Raw genomic sequence first — 22,046 nt, forward strand, 5'->3', positions numbered from 1 at the left:
CCATCTCTACTGAGCCCCTCTCAATATTTCCATGGTAACTCTTTTACTCTTAGTAGTTTAGTATTTAGTGTAGTGGTCAACCCTAAAATGAAAGGAAATTATGAAAATTTAAAATGGCTACATTACTTATACCAGGTGTGGTGGCACGCGTCTGTAATCCCAGCTACTTGGGAGGCTAAGGCCGGCCGATCACTTGAGCTCAGGGGTTCTGGGCTACAGTGTGCTATGCCGATCAGGTGTTTGGTGCCAGTGACAGCCTGGCCAGTGGGTGGCTGAAGGACTGGCTAAAAACATGAATGATGCGCTGTGATCAGTGGTCTCTTTGGGAGGACTGATTGGACAAGGTGATATTACTTATCTGCTACTGAATTTACCGGTATTATTCACAGAGGCTTCTCTTCTCTTATACAGGATTCTACATTGTAAAAGGATCTTGGTTACCAAATCATGGTCAACTTTGGTGATTGTACATATACTACAACATTTGTTTAAAAGAATCACTAAACTCTTCATTTCTTGTCAGTGAGGGAAGGAGAACAATGACTGACACTGAAGTAAATAGATGTTCCAACCACCGTTGGGGGCTTAACTTGCTTGACTATTGCTGCAAAAAAATTAATGTCATATTCAAAGTATGAAAAGCAGCTCAGTATTTCAAATTTACTAACTTCTGCTCCCCTCACTTCTTGTTTGGAGAGGGTGCCATATGAGGAAAGATTAAAGGGGCTAGGACTCTTCAGCTTGAAAAAGAGGAGACTAAGGGGGAATATGATAGAGGTATATAAAATCATGAGTGATGTTGAGAGAGTGGATAAGGAAAAGTTATTTACTTATTCCCATAATACAAGAACTAGGGGTCACCAAATGAAATTAATAGGCAGCAGGTTTAAAACAAATAAAAGGAAGTTCTTCTTCACACAGCGCACAGTCAACTTGTGGAACTCCTTACCTGAGGAGGTTGTGAAGGCTGGGACTATAACAGTGTTTAAAAGGGAACTGGATAAATTCATGGTGGCTAAGTCCATAAATGGCTATTAGCCAGGAAGGGTAAAGAATGGTGTCCCTAGCCTCTGTTTGTCAGAGGATAGAGATGGATGGCAGGAGAGAGATCACTTGATCATTGCCTGTTAGGTTCACTCCCTCTGGGGCACCTGGCATTGGCCGATGTCGGTAGACAGATACTGGGCTAGATGGACCTTTGGTCTGACCCGGTACAGCCATTCTTATGTTCTTATTAGTTATCACTTCTTCTGCTCCTCTGACTTCTTGTAAGGCAGCAATGGTTGTTGAAGTAGCCGGGAATCATGTAGCAGGCAGTGATCATAAAGCAGCCAGTTCTCTCCCTTTTCTCTTCCATAATGCTCATGCTCCACCCACATGGCATAATGGAGCACCAGTTGCCCCAGAAACAAGAAGCCACTAGATCAACTCATGTGTTAATGAATTACTAACAGATCAAATGTTTAGTGAATAGGGAGGAACAAACAATGTTCCATGTTAAAACATAGCAGATATGAGTTTAGATTCAGTGGATAAATGATGGCAGATGCACATAAGGCTGCGGGGTGGCCCATCCTTTTTAGTTGTGTAGGAGAGCATGGAGAAGGACATTCCTTCATTTTCCCCCTTGTGCCCCTATGCAAACCCAGACACCTTGTGACTGGAGGGTATAGGTTATCCCCAACTCCTTCTGCATCTGCCAGTGAAGCTGCTCATCCATAGATGAGAGTGAACGGTGCACCCTCTCTTTGTACAGGCTCTCGCTTTAGGCTATAATCTAGCTCTTATTAGACAAAATAAACTACAGTAAGCTGTAGTTTATCAGCATTCTGGATTCTGCTCTCATGTATCTTTGAGACTCTGCTTTTCATATTGGCTCCCACTTCACAGACACAATGAAATTTACAAGAACACTCACTTTTTAAAGGAAATGTAAGAATTTCAATATCAGATCTGTGTTTGTCTTTGGCTAACCTACATGGAAATCCAAGGTTATAAAGCAGGATGTTCCAGATGTTCTTTTTCTGACCCTATTATGACCGGAGATTCCATAAAGTAGCTAATAGGAAAGCTATCCATTAAAACTTTAAAAATGTATTAACCTTTTGATGAATCCAACCCAGTGTTTCATGTCCTTACTGATCATAAGTGGAAGTAGCAGAAGAAATACAGTATGTTTACTTACCTCTTACATGCCCCACACTGTATAGGCACCTCAAAGAAACAAACACTTAAAATAAAAGACTAACTCTTATTATGACATTGAATTTCAGGTTTGGTAGTCTCACCAATAGTTTTGCAAGGTCATAGTTTGTCTGGTGCAATCTTTCTTTAAAGGTGTGTGTGTGTGTGTGTATATATATATATAAAATATAATATATATGTGTATACATGTATATACCATTTATATGTGTAAGTGTGTGTATTTAAAACCCAGTTATAAACATAATTATGAGAAACCTAAAAAACAAGGTGCCCATCAAAGAGTTCAGTGTTGCTTCAGCTAGACTGTAAGACCCTTGAAGTAGGGGACATACTGTTCTACATTTGTAAACTGCCAAGTACATTGCTCAATAGATAAAAATAGTAAGAAGCAAACAGAATGCCACATGACATTCTTCCCTCTAAACTGCCACTGAATTAATTCCTTATCCTGATGACAGCACAGTGCTGCAGGAGGTGTTAGTTTTAGCATGAGACATTAACAATTAGGACCTAACTACCTCTAGCACCTGATTCTCATTTATACAAAAGCACTTTCTACAGCTCTGGCACTGTAGAGAGGCACTGTGGTGGAAGCAAATTACATCTACCCCCACTTTCAGGCCAGTGGTGTAAAGAGGCTATAATGAAATGGGAATCAGGCTCCTAATCTTTAAACGTCCAAATATACTTTCTGTAAGACAGCAGTTCTCCACCAGGAGTCCGGGACTGCAAGCTGGTTTCAGGGGGTTTGCAAGCAGGGCCAGTGTTAGACTTGCTGGGGCCAAGAGCAGAAAGCCAAAGCCGGGAGGCGTGGTGCTAAATCCTGGGGGACCAAGCTCTGCCACCTGGGAGTGAAGCCAAAGCCTGAGCAACTTAGTTTAATGGGGACCTCTGTGGCATGGGCAGGGCCGGTGCAAGGAAGTTTTGCACCCTAGGTGAAACTTCCACCTTGCGCCCCCCCAGCCCTGCAGCAGCTCCCCTCTGCCCTGAGGTGCCCCCCTGCTGTGGCAGCTCCCTGCCCCCCGCAGCAGCTCCCTACCCCCAGGCCTGATGAGCCCTGTGGTACCTCCCCACCCTAGCTCACCTCTGCTCCATGTCCTCTCCAAGCACGCTGTCCTGCTCTAATTCTCCTCCCAGGCTTGTGGCGCCAAACAGCTGATTGGCGCCACAAGCCTGGGAGATGGGAGAAGCAAAGCAGCAACTGCATGGTGGAACCCCTGGGCTGCTGGCGGCGCACTGACCCAGGGGAACCCCTGGGCTGCTGGCTGCCGGCAGCAGCACGCTGACCTCGGGGAACCCCTGGGCTGCTGGCTGCTGGCTGCTGGTGGCGGTGCGCTGACCCCGGGGAATCCCTGGGCTGCCGGCTGCTGGTGGTGGCGCGCTGACCCAGGGGAACCCCTGGGCTGCAGGCTGCCGGCGCGCTGACCCAGGGGAACCCCTGAGCTGCCACTGCAGCTCAGACTCCCTCTCCCTCCCAGAGCAGCGGCCGCTCAAACACTTAAAGAAAAAATTGGAGGGTGCTGCTTTTTGGTGCCTCTTTTTGGCGCCCCCAAATCCTGGTGCCCTAGGCAACCACCTAGTCCTCCTAAATTGTAGCACCGGCCCTGGGCATGGGACCCCAAGTAATTTCCCTGTTTGCGACACCCTCTCCCCCAGTGCTGGCCCTGGCTTTTATATGCATTAAAATAGTTGTTGTGGCACAGCTGGGCTGTGGAATTTTTATAGCATGGGGTGGGAGGGAGCTCAAAGAAAAAGCTTGAGAACCCCTGCTGTAAGACATAGGGTCTTAGCTCTAGTGTCCTGAGCAAATTCCATTTTCCTGTAGGTACCTGTATTCTCTCTTTCTATGTTTCCTCAACAGATTCTGCTCTTCCTTGCAATCCTTATGTGTTGGTTGGCAACTGATGCAGTCAACCTGAGATGAAGCTGCATTTCAGCAGAGTGTGACTTGATCTATATACACATTCACCTTTTAAAAGTGAACAATCGTTACCACTCAGTGTCAGTTTCTCCCTGTACTTAACACAGGAAATACAATAACTGTTAGAAATTGCTGACTTGGTTTTAACCATTATGTTTTCATTTAATTTCTTTCTGCAGGAACAGAATTGGACATTAAATATATTATAGATATTTAGGGCCACATTCTTCTCTCACATCAATTTAACTGTTATTGTGATCACTGTGTGTGTGTGTGTGTGTGTGTGTAAAATAAAATGTACACTGTTGGGGTACCATAACTTCTAGTTGCATCATATACTTACTGACAGCATAATTATTTCAGTTTTTGCTTAAATGGGAAATACAATAGCCTTGAACCTAGAGAAGTGGTAACTTTGTTTAAATAAGCAAAACAAAATCTCCATCAAAATAATTCATGTGTACAAGTTGTTTGTTCTAAATCATGTCTCATTAGAAAGGAGCCCACCAGGCTGTATCACTGACAGTTAAGATATCCCTGTGCCGTTAGCCCACAATATAGTACTAATATAATACTTTATGCATGATCATGCAACTGATATGTAAGATTTTAACAGTTTGTCTCATCTCACCCTATTTTAACACTTCTCTTTCTTTTTTCCCCAGTTAACTTCTCCTTCTACTTTTGATCATCTTTTTCATAAACCACCTGCTGCCTGCTTAATTTCTCCAACTAACCTGAAAGTAGAATGTGACATTGTTAATCCGAAACAAGTCTCTTCTCTGGAAGAATCCTATAGCAAGTGGCAGTCAGCATCTAGGTCTTCTAAACAAGATTCATCTACGTGTTTCCAGGCTACTGCTCACAGTTCACCTCTTTACATGCCCCAGAGATCACCTTCCAGTACTCAATTCTCCAACAACCTTCAAATGCCAAATATTGTTACACCTAACTATGTTTACAAAACGTCTGAATTCACAGCATCATCTGTTCCAAGCAAGAGTCCAGCTCCAGTTTCATATTTTCCCAATTCAGCAGGAACGGCAGGTTCTCCAGATCAGCCTGTATCTCCCTGTTCTTCTAAGCGATTTAACACATTTTTTGCCACTCCTGTCCATATCACAGCACATTCATTATCACCTAGTCCTAAACCACTCTTCTCCCCATTTTTTGGTTCCTCCTCAACCATATGCAGTGTAAATGAGCCTTGTAGCAGGATGTCCTCTAGTGGAAATCTGCTGAAGTCAGGCATTAGATCCCCTCTGCCAACCAGACTGTCTCTTTTAACTGCTCTTCTGAAGTCAGGCCCGTCTCAGCAAAGACCACTCTCCCCTGCATCCTGTCCTCCTACCTTTTCTCCTAACTCCCTTCGCTCCTCAACTCTCACAATAGACCAAAAGTTTAAAACAAGTCCCCCTACTCCTAAGAAATCTGCCTCAAGCTTTTCTATTAGGTCAAACTCTCCAAGTCAAGAGGAACATTGGCCTTTACTATTTTCTCACTCACCCATTCATGTGCCTTTGTCCTCAAAGCCTGTTTCTACTCCTCAGGCTAGATCCCTTTCCCCTAAAAAGCACCTTCATGCCAGAACACTTTCTCCTGATTCATTATATCCCCTATCATCCACCATTTCTTCCTATAGGAAAACAGTTGTATCCCCCCTGTTACAACCTAAATCATCTTCAGTGCTGCCCCCCGTCCCAAGACACTCCTCTTCCCTGAATCCTGCAATTTCTCCTACAAAACTGTTGCCTTACCCTGTCCACAAAACTCAAAGGCCTGAAAAGTCTAGGAGAGTCCACACTTACTCACCCACTTTCACTTGTAAATCATACCCTTTGTCCTCTCCTGCCAATGAAAAAGGAACATTCTCCCCTATCCTAGAAAAATGTTCCTCTTCTTCTGCAAATCTTTTGCACCCAACCTATAAATCAAAAGCAGGATCATCCCAGCTGTCTGCTCAGGAACTGAATCCTGTCTCCTCTACCCCTTCAAATGTCCCAACCCATTGGTCTTCCTCACCTGCTAATTCTACATCACCTATTTGCCCACCCTATAATATTCATTCCCACTCACCACAACTTAATTCCTCATCACTGCACCCAAAACATAGAGTTTATTGCTCAGCTGCAAGACCTAAGCAATTGCCCTCCATATCAGTAACACCATGTAGATCTCCTGTCCCAGACCAGTCACCTTGTACACCATTGTCAAGATCCAGGGAGCTGAGTTCACCAAAATCTTTTTCCCGGCCTCCTGATCGTGAAAGCCTGAAACCCAAGGTACTTGTCTTGCATGCTTTTTTTCTAATAGATCTTTTTCTTCATACAAAAATTACGTCCATTTTGAATGGTGATAGTAAAATTAAGCAACTGAGTAAACTTTTTTAAAAGAGAAAAACTCACTGTATTGATGTAAATGCAAAATCATAACATCACATGTTGCTAACATTATGTTTTACATTATGGAAGCAGCCACGTCAAGAGTTTGTTGTGTAAAAAAATATTGTCAATGGATAGGAGGAGGAGTTGGTGGAGATTGACTTGTTGGTCGTTGTTTGGCAATAGATTTGATTATCTTTAATTTTTATAAAACTCAGGTAAAACAGTGCTGGATATAATATTAATAACTAAACATATTCTGTGCAAGTTAAGAGAGCAGATCCACAACAGATGTAAGTCAGCACAGTTCCCCATTGAAAACAAGGAAAGTGCACTGATTCATATCAGCTTAGGAGAGGCAGAGAAAGAATCTGTCTGTTCTCTCAGTTTTCACTCTTGATCTCTGCTGCTGTTATACCCAGTCCTGGCAGCCTGCTACAGTTTTGGCTAAAATCCCAGCTCTTCTGCAGCTCTGTCCTTATCCTTGTGCCTCATTCTGCTGTGTCCACATGCTGAAGAAGAGCACCATGTAGCTGAAAGCTTGTCTCTCTCACCAACAGAAGTTGGTCCAATAAAAGATATTACCTCACTCCACTTGTCTCCCTGCTACACTGTAGACATATCATCTCCACTAACTTGGTTGGTAAAGTGCTGACTAGATTCTTGTGCTTCTGTGTCCTTGTTGTAAATTCTGTGTTATGAAAAAAGAAACCTCACGACTGCATTTGCTGCTTCAGATAGTCTACCCTGCACTCTGCTGAATCAGCTGCGTCTCCCATTGTTTGTCACTCATAAGAAGAGGGAGAGAGTCCCAGCAGAGGGAGGACAAGCAGTAAAGGCAATTGCCGTAAAAGGATTTGAACATCAGTGACTTTTAAAATGCTTAATGTGGAGTGTGGAGCAAGAAAGAAGGAATGAGAGGGGGGGAAAAAGGGAAAGTGGGTGGGCCAAAAAGGATGCAACAGATGTGTACATGTGAGAACAAAGGGAGCTAGAAAACAGAAAAGAAAAGATGATGACAGAAGCAAATAGAGTTCATGGTTTTCTGTCCTCCTTAGTCAGGATTCTACACTATCCATTTTTCTTTATTCCTCTTCTTTCTTACCCCTCAGCTTTCCTCTTACAGCTGAAGTACAGTTACGATCTTAGGAACGATGCCCTACTTTATTGAATTATTCACAATCCAGCTACAATATGGTTTCCTGGATCAAGCTGCATCAGGTAGAAGCTCCTAACAGCCTTTAGCGTGTCCAAGAAGTTGTGATAATTATAACTAGCTCAAGCTAGTCAAATTCAGACTAGAAATACAGCACAATTGTATCAGTAATTTTTACCAATAATTAACCATTTCACCAACTTCCCCAGAGATATGGTGGATTCTCCATCACTTGAACTCTTTAAATCAAGATTGAATGTTTTTCCAAAAGAAATGATCTTATGCAGCCATAAGTTACAGGCCTGATGAAGGAATCGCTGAGTGAAATTCTATGGCCTGTCGTTATACAGTGGGTCATCACAGATGATCATAAGGTTCTATTCTGGCTTTAACATCTATGAATTCATTAATGGCTGATAACAGTATCCATTCAACATCTCTCTCCCCTCTTTTCATGGAGTTGGTCCAAGAGCTCCACAAGCTCATTGGTTTGGTAGGCCTTTGCTCATTTGTTGATGCTGGTTACCACTCTGTCTCAAATCTTCCCTTTTTTGGAAGGCTTGAGGTGAGACAACTCCAGCAATATATGGGGTCCACAGGTCTCTTTGGCCCCAATCAGTTTGATTTTAGCACTAAGCACTGCATAGAGACTGAAGTGGCTGATTATTACGGCATGGTGTAACAAACTGTATATTTGAGTACGTCCGATGTGGCTAAGCTAACACTGAAGGAAAAACCTTAACTTTTGCAATGTGTTGACTTTTGAGTGCTGATTTTGCAGCCTTATTGCTGCATCATCACTAGTTTTGCATTTATTAAAATGACTCTTTACTACCTGACATGCTGTCTGCAATCCCATCCAAACTGTTTCAGTAACACAAAATCAAAGTAATAATGCTTTCTCATCAGCAGAGTGTGGTTTACAGAAAAAGTATCTTAATGTAACACGACAGGTTTGGGTGATGAGCCATTTGTTCTGCTATTAATTCAACAAAGATTTGCTACAAAGAGGACAGGAATTATACAGAATATATTGACCAGATTTAATTTTTACTGAGAGGAAATGTCAACTTTAATGTAAAATATTGATTAAAACATTCAGCTGCCAGCTCTGCTTTTCTTTTCTTTCTGATTGTAAGGAATGTACCATGCTAGTTTTATATATATACACCTCCTTTGTACCCACGGAGGAGAGGGCAGGGTTTGCCATGCAGAGTTTAACTGACGGGCCTCTTGCTCAATCACAAATACAGTGGAGTAGAATTATGGAGATCATGCTGAAAACATATATTTTAATGTCAAAATATAAATGAGAATGTACAGAAAATATATTTTTAGCTACCATGCAATGACAAATTTCAAAAAAATGCTGTCTATTTTTAAATAAGTTTGAGAAACGTGAGTAGCGACTTTGTGGCCTCTCACTCCTATTCATTGACAAAAATTAGGTCAGACCCAGCTTTGCAGCGGGTTTAACATCCTCTATTTTAATTCTCTCCTTGCTTAGAAAACACTTCTTTACCAAGATCTCTAAAGCCTGGAAAGCTCACAGAATAGCAGCTTTCTCAAATTTAGGGAGCGCTGAGCTTGTCTAGTCAAATTTAAATCACACTCGAATAGCCCAAGTTTGAAAGTTTGACTTGAACATTAAAGAGATCATATTCTGCGTACAAGAGAATGTGAGTTGATGAAGAGCTGTATGTAAGTTCAAGAGCTAGCCTTTCACCAAGTTGGTCCAATGAAAGATATTACCTCACCCACCTGGTCTCTGTGAGGAAAAAGGGCAGAGAAGGGGGGAGAGAATATCTCAGATGGAAAAATTAAAATAATATCTAAACCATGTTATACCATGTTATATGTGTTGTGAAGTGTGCAGCTCATTTTAGGGCACCATGTAATAATAAATATAATGAATTAGTGTTTGAATCAAAAGGAAAATGACTCCCTCTATAGCAGTTCAGCCCGTCTCTGGATATCTTTAAATCATTCCTGCCAGTGGCACTTCTGTCCTCGTCTCTTAAAAGATATGATTCAGCAAAACACTTATATATCTATATGACTTAAGCATGTGAGTTGACGATGATTCAGGGTCTATTCTCCGAAGTGCTTGACTTCAACAGAACTACTCGGTGCTTAAAATACATATATGCTCAATATTGCTGTGATTGGCCACAGATCCCTGAAGCCATATTTTTCACTTATGGTACAGACCATCTACATAAACATTCCAATGGACTTAGCGTCCAGAAATCGGGGTGCCTGCATGAACCCTCTAAGCTAATTGCCAGCTGAGATTGATCTCGCTGCCACCCAAAAATTCCAGGTTTGCTCCCTGGTCTCCCAAACCTTCCCTGGGAATCCAAGACTCAGAAGCCTGAGTCTTACCACAAGGAAATAACCCACTTCCCTCCTCCTCGTCCCACCCAGAATTTTCTCTCTAGGCTAACCTGAGAGTTACTGATGCAACCTCTTTACACACAATACCAAGAAGCATGTCTCCTTCTTCCACAAAGAGACACCAATATAAGAAACAAAATGATTCTACTTCTCCTCCCACAAATTCCTGCTGGCGTAGAGCTCACCTCCGTAGATCTAACACAAAGAACCCCTCCCTTCGTTCCTTAGCTATACCAGAAGAAAAAAACTCAACAAGTCTTAAAAAGAAACTTTATAATAAAAAAGAAAAAGACATAAAAAATGATCTCTGCATCAAGTTGACAATCCAGGGCTATCTAAAAGAAAAAATGAATAAACAGCTATCAAAAGAGATACAATTTAACATCCAGCAACTACACGACTAAATACAAAAAAACAAAACACCTATTGTTTTTTCTACCTTTGTCTTACAACTGAAACTGAATTAGAAGCTACAGATAGAAAAGATCCCTTCTCATAGCTGAGAGCTGGACAAAGACACAGACCCAAACATTCCTCCCTGAGCTTTGAAAATCCAGTTCATTGTCCTTGGTCAGTGTTGTTCTGTTGTTAACTGTTACAGTAAAGAAACATTAACCCTAGCTACTATTTATGAACACATCCTCATGTATCCACACAAATTCTGGGGAAATAATCCCATCCTGTAATCCCATTATGGAAATACTAGTCTTCACCTCTAAAGACCTAGGTGAAATGCTGGACCACTGATTGCTCCACTGAAGGTAGAATATTCATGGAAAGGCCAGAATCATACCTCAATGTGTTGGTCAGCAATTGCCAGTTTCTATATTAAAGACAGCACGTAAGTAGTTGCAGGTCGCTTGGCTTATGCATACGAGGAGGAATAGGAAAGCGATGTAATCAGGATTTACTGCAGGTGCATTGACACAGCAAGTAGGGCTGCACAGTGCACCTGTCTGCACGTGACCTGATTCAAGTTAATTAAGTCCCTGGAAGACCTGGTTTGACACAGTGGCTTTGGATCAGGCCTATCCCTTGAAGTAAATCCTGTTAATTAATGGATACCAATCATCACCATTAAAAGAAAAACATATATTTAATACAGCACCTGCAACTGTAAATCACCCAGTTCTTCTATTGTCTGTTCTTATAGTGACCCTCACTGTACATCTAAACATTTGTGCAGTTTAATAACTGGGAATGGCAGAGATATATGAACCTGCAACTTGGGCACTAATGGTTATTTTCTTTCAACCTCTAATACTTTCCTAATTAATCATTGCAGATAACAATTTCTCGTCAAGCAAGTAAACATTCTCGGTGTATTCTTGCAGATATGACTGTCTTGAACTGTGCTTTCACAGGTGAATGATCATTCTAATTCAGAAACAGTCTCAGTAGCATGTTCCATCTAGCCCTCTTCTGTTGTGATCACAGCCTGTGAGAAAACTGCAAAAACACATGGCCTCATCCTGAGCAGTGCTGAGCACTTGCAGCTCCCACTGAAGTCACAGGTGTTCAGGTCCCTCAGCATCAGCCTGCAGAAGAAAAGTCCCAGTGGGTCGCAGTGAGGACCAAATTCAGGACAACTGCTAGAAAAAGGGCAAGATGACCCAAACTGGTGATTACTCATTATTTACCAAACCATAACAAAAGTAACATCGGCCTCACCACGTGTTAACAAGAAGAAAATGCATCTCCTTAGGCATGCTGCCCTGGTTACCACTCAGACACTGGATTATAGATAATGTTAGCTGAAACCATTTTCATCAACATAGGTCCTTCTAATCCCAAGATGAGCCATTAGCCATCAATATATAAGTCAGATTTACCAATAATCACGCTGAGCCCCAACAGGGACTAAGCTAAAGTTTGATAATAAAAGAAAAGAAAGAGTTAATAATGATTAATAGAATATACATACAAGTGATGTGCAAAATCATATACGGGCTGTAGCAGTGATGAACAGACATGCTGGCTTGTAAAGTCCCTGGTGACTTCCAAAAAGATGGAAGCTCCTCAGTCCATAGTTAAAAATGCTCCTTAGTATAAACCCACAGCGAGAGAATAGGGCAGAAACATGCCAATAGAGATAATTCAAGGTCTTTGATTCTGCCATGTACTGGAAATTTACTGTCCAGACAAGCTCATAGCTCAGTGCAATGGAAAGTTACTGGCTAGAAAATGGATTCAGCACATGAGCCAGACACAGGTCCTACAAGCTTGGAACCAGAAGGCAGCCATTGCCCATATTCTGGCTGAGGCATCCCCAGGAAAGGTTTACTGGGCAGAAGAGTTTCTTCTATGACCTATTGCTAGAGTGAAGTGCCCTTAATAGGCCATCAACACATAGCTTTCTGGGTCTAATGTAAATTCTAGCCAGGAATAGAACACATGTATAAGATACCCATGCATAGCCAATATTCATAACTTTAGCTACAAAGGTGCATATAAACAGGATAATCATACTTAGAAAATCATAACTTTTCCATTAACACCTTACATGACATACTTGGTACAAGATTTGTTGTAATTGTATAACAGTGGTACTATCAATGATATAAATGGTCATTTAATTATACAGCATCACAGTAACTACTTGTGCTTAAATTTAAATACATACGTAAGTACTTTGCTGGACAGAGGTTTGTATTATTGGAAATTACACCTGTGACATTACTCAGGGTACAGTCTGGACTGTTGAACAGCTGTGTCCCCTCAATTCTTCATCCTGGGTGCCTTTTACACTGCTTCACTGTGAGAGCAACCACTCCTGGTCTGCCCCCACACAGCCTCCAGCATGTAAATTACTCCTGGCTATACTGTATGAGTGCTATGGCCAGCCAATCTTGAATTACAATGCAGAGCAACACCAGCAAATTCCCAGTCCCAGACTTTCCCCAGAAATGCATTTTGTACTGCCCTGCCCTCTCCTGGACAACTCAAGCTCATATAAAGGCTGTCATTTTATTAATAGAAAATGATACGCACAAATCCTGTGATTTCAAATGGAATTTCCCAGACACTTCAGTCCAAGCACACTGGCCTAGATAAAACAATAAAACACGTTTATTAATGATAGAAAAAAAATGAAGTGATTACAAGGCATAAAAGTTCAAAGTTGGTTACAAGAAAATAAAGGTAAAAACAACTAACTTAACAAATTAAGTGAATTCAAGGCAAAAGTCTCTCTTACCAAGTGCTTCAGCAGTCTTACTGGCTGAATTCCTTTCAGACAGGATCCCTCCCTCAGTCAAAATCTATTTCTTTGTTCCTCCAGTGTTGTGGCTGCCATGGGTAGAGAGAAAGGGAGGAATAATTTGGGTGTCTGTTACCCATTCTTATACTTTTTCCTCTTCTTTGAGAATCATCTCCAGCAGGGGTTCAGGAGACAGAAAGTCTGTGGCGCTGGGAATCACCAGCTGTTTCTATTCCAAGATGTAAATTTCTGACTCACCTCTTTTTTTCCTGCCAAAGAATGGCTGATTAACCAGGTGATGGTTGATTTCATTTTGTTGACACCTGGCTGAGGCGTCAGGTGGCCTTTTGTCTCTGAGGAACTGGTTTGTGGCTGCTTCCCCAGATTTGGAATATGTCTTAGTAACATGTACATAGAATCTTATGCCTTTACATGAAATGTTGCCACACATATTTTACCAGGACAGTAATGATCAACAGATTATGGGTTTTCAAATGGTACCTCACAAGGCATACTTTGTACAGTACAAAATTTATCATAATTTTGTAAAATGACTAAACCTGGCTACAACTGGCACCACACCTACTTTTAGTTATCACCTGGGCTAGTCCAAATTTTCCATAATTTTTTTCTACGGAAAATTAGGTTTTCAATTACATGATTTTTGTGTGTATGGCACTTGTCTGCTTCCTTTTAAGTTTTGATTTTTCGTTTGAAAACAAAACCAAAAACCAAACAACCCTATTAGCATTTTTGGCCAAAAATTCAAGTTTAACAAAAAGACAAAACTTTCCATAGGAAACAAATCCATTTTCCAATGAACTCTAGTTATCACCCTTGCCAGTGAAAAATTGTTACATATCCCGCAAGTAAGAATATTATTAACACAATACTAGTTACAATTCAACATTAGGAGACTAGGAAACTTTGCTTCTTCTGTTGCCCATTTGGATTCAGAAACTGTTGAGCTTTCTTGTCTCCCTTTCTACTTCTCTCTTTTCCTTGCTCTTGCTTGTTTTGCTGTAGTGTTGAAAACACTGTACTCAATGCCTCAGTTACAGGATAAGAGAAGCATTCAATACCAGTACATTGTCTTAAACATGTCCTTTTTATTTCTATGCCTCCTACATGTTTGGCTTGCAGTGTAATGTCCTCAGCATATGTTCTGATGAGGACATCCCTCAGCCATTGAAGGGCAGGCAGGCATGTAGGCTTGTAAAGAATGTCATGAATTTTTCTGTAGTTCATAATGTTTCCAATTTTCTTGTCTGATAATCTTGATGTCTGTTCCTTGTTCCCCATATCAACTAAGTAGATAAAACCCCTCCCATATTTTCCTTTTCTCCATTCTTCATGTTGCTCCCCATCACTCTTTTCTTTCCCACATGCCCTAGCCTCCTCATTTGTCTTAATCTTCTCCTTATTAGGGTGGAGAACTTGTCTGCTGGCTGTGTAATGTCTTTCCACAGGCTGTGTTCCTGGGAAAATGTCCCAGATAACAGACATTTCTTTCAGTCTTTCCAAAGTTGGACTTCTGGAGTGAAATCCTGGCAAAACTCTCACTGATTTCAAATGGGGCCAGAATTTCACCCCTGAAGTGTTGAATTTTCTGATTTGGACAATTTGTTTCTACAGTGAAAATTCTCAGAGATGAATCCAGGGGCGGCTCTAGCTTTTTTGCAGCCCCAAGCACAGCAGGCAGGCTACCTTTGGTGGCTTGCCTGTGGAAGGTCCGTTGGTCCCGCGGCTTCAGCGTACCCGCTGCTGAATTGCTGCTGAATCCACGGGACCAGCAGACCTCCCACAGGCAAGTAGCTGAAGGCTGCCTGTGTGCCGCCCTCGCAGGGACTGGCAGGGTGCCCCCATGGCTTGCCACCCCAGGCACGTGCTTGGAGTGCTGGTGCCTGGAGCTGCAGCTGGTTGTGTCTCCTATGAAATGTGGGAGGGGATGACCTCCCTATGCGTGAATCTGTATATGCTTAAGACTTGCACATTTTTGTTTTTACATAGAACAATTCAAAGATAGCATGGGCTTTGAAAAAGCCATTATGATCTCAGGGGAATATCCGTAATAATTTTAATGAAAAAGCAGTGGTCAAAAAGGAATGATACAATTTCTAGGAACAGTGTCTGCACAACTTTTACCACAGCTTTTAAGCTTTAGTCATTTTGTGTGTGTGTGTATGTATGTAGATTATATATATAAAATATTAAACACAACAAAAAGGCTGTGCTTTATAACAAGATTAAAGGCCGAAATTTCAAGGAATGAAATTAGCTTGCCCACAAAATCCACATATGTTTACACACAACCTATGCTTATGTGAGAATATCTAATTAATTGAACATTCAAATAGGCATGCAATTATTCCATTTGCTCCTGGATTTTTACAGTTCTAATCAGTATGCCCACTCTTGAAATCTGCCCCCTCCCTCTAGTGTTATAAGATCTAAACCCAGTAATTTAAAATTAAGGTCTCTCACTCTGTCTTTCATTTCCTTTACTATGCCCAAGTATTGCAGAAAGCTGAGAACAATGTGAGTGTCAGGAATAATGAGAAAGAGGTGAATGAAGAATATTTAACACTGAGTATCTTGTCTTTGGCGGTTTGTCACAATACTGTACATGATTATTACATATACTTAATTATAGATTTTCCCTTTACAAATCCATTTTCCTTATTTTACATATTTTTTCAATCTGAATCTGTTACCATTGACATCAACAGAAAAATGCTGCTTGCTTCAATAGAAGGAGGACTGCAGCCTTTTTTAATGTGTTTGCGCTTTGTTGTATATTATGACACTGACTGTTTCCTGGCCTCATATCAACTTTCAGTATTGTGCATACAATTGTGCACATGCAATTAAATGTGAGCACAATTAGACCTTTAGATGCCCCTATCAGACTTGCAAGTACATTCAGATCATTAGGCACGAAAACATGTGCAATTGCTGGTGCAAAAAGATGTGCCTATTATACTGAAGGATTTTTTTGTTTTGAATATTTAGCTTTTTATATATTTATACACCAATATGTATATATGTAAGTTTGTTCCACCTCCATCTCTACAAACTGTGACTGGTGAGCTCTCCTGGTGATTCAACAGCACACACACTTCGCAAGGTACCTTCACCAAGTGTCTTTATTATTATTTCTTGCCCGATGCTTTAGATACAGCACAACGTAGCTCTGCCTTTTATACTGCTTGCTTTCTTTTCTGAGCTATCTGATTGGTGAGTTAATTACTCCAGTAGCTTATCAGATTCCCTACAGGTGCAAGTGATTCCCATAAACTACCTAACTCCCTCCTACTCTAACTACCCAGTGCCCTGAATGTCCTAAGTGATGAGGGTGCTGGCTGCCCAAAGGGGCTCTATTTATTGCTGCTAACAGCCCCCATCACAGTATATGGTTTGTATTAAAAGCACTATACAGATATTGGAGAAAATCTCCAAAACCACTCAAATGATGCAGGAGCCTAATTTCCATTTTCAAAAGTGACTTAAATGCCTAGGAATTTCAGTGGGGGTCAGGAATGTAGGAGCTTTTGAAAATCCCATTAGGCACCTATCTCGATCCTTAGGTACCAAAATACTTTTACAAATCTGGTCCATATTTGTCTAAAGTTAATTGAAAATCAATGAGTTAGGCTCATAAGTCTGTTTTGAAAATGGGAAGTAGGCTCCTAAGTCACTTAAATGTTTTTTAAAATTTTACCATTAACTAATACATCTCTACCTCGATATAATGCTGTCCTCAGGAGCCAAAAAATCTTACCGCATTATAGGTGAAACTGCGTTATGTTGAACTTGCTTTGATCACCGGAGTGTGCAGCCCCACCCCCCTGGAGCTCTGTTTTACCGTGTTATATCCGAATTTGTATTATATCAGGTTGTGTTATATTGGGGTAGAGGTGTATAAGCCCTGATCCTGCAATTTCCCACTTGTAGATGTAGCAAACTACAGGATCAAGGCCATATATAACAGCTGTGACAAACCTAAGCAAAGATCATGACAAAAGAGAGTAATTTTTTCTCCCATTTATTTTTCTTCCATCAGTCTGTTAAAAAAAAAAATCCCAGTTAGGAAGCAAATGTTACAACATTTGTGTACAATAGTATTCTTGTTGGAAGAGGTGGATTAAGAAAAACCTTATTGCTAGAAATAAATTATGTAGAAATTAGAAACTCATGAGGGCAGGAAAAAGTATTAACTGAAGAACCCAATAGTAAAGCTTATTATACACTCTTTGATCTAATAATTGACTTGCCTCCAGTACAACTCAGTGAAAAAAGCAAAGTAGATAATTTTGTTACTTTATTTCTAGAACTGGATGAACACGGCAGAAAAATATTCATTAACATTTGTTCACATGAAAACCGACCATTCACTTTGGTGGTATTTGTGACAATTTTTTACTTACTTTTTTTATTGACGATTCATGTGAGTGAAGTTTGTTCATCAGAATATTTGTGAGAGGAAAAATGTCACAAATAATCATACACACAAATAATTAGGTGAACAGTGGTGCCATCCCTCACAATATGGTATTTTTGCTAAAAGCCCCAGGTCTTGAAATCATGTAATTATATGAGAATCTGAGCTTTCATTTTTTTTAAAAAGTAAGTCTCAAGCTCTCATAGTTGCAGAGCAAAGCTTGAAAGTATGAACCCTAAAGGCTCACAAACCAAAAGGTAAATTTTAAAAAAATCTAAAATGTATTATTTAAAAAACTGCATGATTTTAAACCCAATCTCATGATTTTGGCGGGACTGATTTATGATTTTTTGGAGCCGTGAGGCTGGGAAAACTGTGAATATTGCATGACTATTTACAATAGAAGGGTCCACAGAGACGTCTTGAAAGGTCTTCTTGGGTTTGGAGATACCCGGACAGTAATCAAAACAATACCACATGTTAGCTGACCAATCCACACAGCACAAATAGCAAATATCCAGGCAATAGGGGCCTGCGTCTGCCTCATTAAAATCAATGACAAAACTTCCATTACCTTCCATGTGGACCACTGAGGAAGCCAGTTGACGTGAACAGTTCATGAGCAATAGGTAGGTTTTCACAGTCCTTCCACTAAGTCATTGCAAATAAAGAAAACTTGTAAAAAAAAAAAAAAATACAAAACCCAACAGCTTTCTTTATGAATACTTTTCCAAGTTAATTGAAGAAATTGTGTGCTGCTAACAGTTCCCCAGCTCTACTTATGTCTTATATATAAAATATTAATGTGATTGTTTTTTAATAATATTTATAAAACCATGAAAATAGCACCATGAAGTGAAGCCCATGTAGTTCTTCTGTAAGAAAAAACTTTTTCAAACCAAATGTAATCACTTTATTATTGATAACTTGTCAATGAGATTGATATAATTAACTTTCACTTTATCATACCCTTTTTTTTCATTCCCATTCCTGCTTTCTGGCTTACCCCTTCTAGCAATACAAGATCAAGACAAGCTACAAGGCTTTTGCAGCAATCCCTACAAACACCTTGCTTATGGAGCAGAAGGTTAGTGTTTGCTCAAGAGCATGAAAATTGCCTCATGTATCAAGCACTTCTACTTAAGAACTTTTCATAATTAATATTTTCCTGACAATGCTGGGAATATTTCAAAACATAAATACTGTGGGCTGACTATTCAGGATTATATATGCTACTATTCTTCAGGGTCAGTAGCGTTTTATAAGATTTTCCTATTCTGAGTTTCTACAAAAATTCCCTGCAGAAAATATTTCTTCCCATGAGAGTTCCAGTTTACATCACACTGTCTAAAATGTTCTTTAGCAAACTTCAAAGAGCTGGATTTTCACAGTGTGAGGACAGTGACAAATGTCTGGTATTAAATTTTGATTATATGGTGAAGGCCACATTGTGCAGTCCTTACTTGTACAAAACAACCATTGAAGACAATGGTGCAATTGACAACTTTAATTTTGAATGAAGGGTTAAATTTTCAAATCACCTGTTACTTAGAAGCCTAAGTACCACTGACTCTCACCTTTTGAAAATTTTGTCCAGATTTTAGTCTTGCTTGTATTAAAATCACTAGAAAGATTCCCATTGATTTCAGTGGGAGTTAGCACCTAACCTGCTTAGACATTTTTGTAAATCTCACCCTGAGGCACCTAAATACCTTTGAAAAATTAGCTCGCAGGAGCCTAAGTCCCATTAACTTGGGGTTCTAAGGGCCTAAGTCACCTTTGAAAATGGGATTTAGGCTTATATGCCATTTAAGAAAAGTCTACGCTGCAATGTAAACCTGGGCTTATGGACTCTGTGTTTCTAAAACCATATTTGAGCATTCACATTGCATTGTAAATCATTGGACCAGAGGGTCTCACAGCCATGTTAATGTCTTCATACTGCACTGACCAGACCTTCTCTCTTGGGTCTAAGGCTTGAACAGCATCCACACTGCAAAATGACAGTGCTCAGACACAAGTCATAGCAGGAATTGCGCTCTGACCCACATCAACAAGCAAGGTCCTAAGACCCAGGTCCTGAGTTCTTGCTGACCTGTGTCAGACTGATTTGTGTGTGGATGGAGCACGGTTTGGTCTCAACCTCATTCTGAGCATGGGCTTAGTATGCAGTGTAGACATACCCATAGGTTCTTTTTAGAGTTTTACCTCTGATCAAGTATTATTAATTGTAGGCTAGCTGATAATAGTTGGCATATTTGAAAGTCACACCACGTTTAACAGATACAAAGTGGATTTTTTTCTTCAAACCATTTAATACATTTGTTTTTTAAACTCTTTAATGCTCGATTGAAGTTTTTCATTTATTGCAAGTTATATGTTCTTTAATTAAAGACTTGGATGCCCAGCTCTTTCTTAAACATTGATTTCATATATTAAAAGAGAGAAAGCAAGTTTATATAGTATCAGTAGAAATTAGATTTTCAAAGGCAGGATTTGGGTCTTGTGCTCCGATAACTTAGACTACAATGTACTAGATTATGCCTTAAGGCACAGCCTGACCAAGTGTTGTGTGTAAGTTGTTCCCCAAATAGGTATGATAAGTATTATGACTCAAGCACCACTCTAAAGTACAGCTCCCTCCCTGGTTCTCCCTCATTTTGTGGGGAGGAAGAGAGGAATTTTCTACTGGCCTTCATCAACTAACTACAACATCCTCCTGTACCAGTTCAGCTGGGCTGGCTGGCACACATTCTCCACCTACCAGCTCCAGGAGGGAGTAAGTAGACACACAGCACCTACAAAACCCAGGGCACCCAGTCCTGGTGGCCCACACAAAGGAAAGGGGGGCTATTACTCATGTGAAGGTTTGTGGATCAAGTCATAGTCTAGCCCAAAGATAGTTATTGCTATTGCCAATAATTTTATTCCAGCTATCATTATTTAAATTTTTGAACCTAATGTTTTTATAAGGAGAGATGCAAGAGAACTAGGTTTTAATTATATAAATCACTTTTTTTTAGCATATAATTCTTGACAAGACCAGGCCAGTTTAAGTGAAAAGTTTTGGGGCATGTCTGCCCATTAAGCAGGAGGTATGATTTCCAGCTTGAGGAGAAATAGTCAGCCTAGCTGTGATTGAGTTGACACCCTAAAAACGAAGTGTTTCTGTGGTGGTGCACATGGTGGGACGGGCTATCTGCCTTTAGTACAAGCCCATTGAGGACACTAGGTACATATGTTGGCTAGCTGCGCCATCGTGGCTACACTTCTATTTTTAGCATATTAGCCTGATCAGAGCTAGTGCAGGGATGTCTCCTTGACCTGGAAATTGCACCTCCAGCTTGAAGTTTAGACACACCCTTACAGTTGCACTTCTTGCACCAAGAAATGCTGTTCTGCAATATCCAACACAGACATTCATTTGTCATGATAGTCAATACTGAACACAAGCTGAGCAAGTCTCATCTGCTTATAATTATAATCACTGCTTAGGAGGTGAAACAAGGATTATGTGACTTTTCTGAAAGGCATTTTTAGAAAAATAAAACAATCCCTGTTTCACTTCTTAAGCAGTGACATTTAATTGTTCGAGGGGTCAAGAGAAATGTGCTTGCCCAGGCCTTTGAAGTCTATGATCTAGTCACAGTTCATACCACGTACCAGATCACATGATAAAAAGGTGGTGGTGATTTTGTTTCTATTGCTGATATGTTTCTCTCCCTGTATCTAACTTTTATTTGTCTAAGCAATCCATCTCTATCTCTAATCTCTTTCTCGCTCTCTCTGTATATATAACATTTGGGAGGGTATCCTTTTTAAACTTCCTTTTATGGATTCCCAGTGTACTATTGTCATTTTAACACCAAAAGACAGTAATTCTAATGCTTTTTTTCTCCTCCAAGTGTGTTGGCTGAAGTGAGGTATTTAACTTTTCCCCCCTTGCTAGAAAAGTGGCTCATTGGTTTTTTCATCTGGTGATCAGACACTCCAAGTGGTCAATTAATGGAGCTCCTTACCCCATGGGATTGATTTAAATTGCGGCACTCTTGGGGCAGATGCAGAAGCTCTGCAAGGTGAGCTAAACGGAAGACCCTTTGTGATCTGGACAGTAAGAGTAATTCAGTTTCTTTTCACATAGATAATGCATCATGCTACATCATATGCTCTTTCCTTCCCTTAGCAATGCAAACATATACACTCCTACTTTCATTCCCAGCTGTTATGTTGCTCTCTTTTGTCAAGTCAGCCCAAGCAAGGTGTATCTAACTGGTGGAATACTCCATTCAGTGGTTGAACTTTGCTTGTGAAGCTGAAATTCCAAACCAGGACCTCCGTAATCCAAA

The 22,046-nt window shown here is 40.5% G+C and overlaps 1 protein-coding gene across 7 annotated transcripts in view; it reads left to right on the forward strand.

Moving 5' to 3' along the window:
• Positions 1-22,046, forward strand: part of MLIP (muscular LMNA interacting protein) — a 185,403-nt gene that overhangs the window by 81,217 nt on the left and 82,140 nt on the right. For all 7 annotated transcript variants that reach the window (XR_012655492.1, XR_012655490.1, XR_012655491.1 and 4 more), the window contains 2 exons: positions 4,792-6,408; positions 18,716-18,787. Coding sequence is in view for 4 of the 7 variants with exons in the window: in XM_075063723.1 (XP_074919824.1) it covers positions 4,792-6,408; positions 18,716-18,787 (1,689 nt within the window). In the remaining 3 variants the exon portion in view is untranslated. The remainder of the gene's footprint in view (positions 1-4,791; positions 6,409-18,715; positions 18,788-22,046) is intronic.

Source organism: Chelonoidis abingdonii, chromosome 3 (genome assembly GCF_003597395.2).
Source record: "Chelonoidis abingdonii isolate Lonesome George chromosome 3, CheloAbing_2.0, whole genome shotgun sequence".
NCBI classification, from domain to species: Eukaryota; Metazoa; Chordata; order Testudines; family Testudinidae; genus Chelonoidis; species Chelonoidis abingdonii.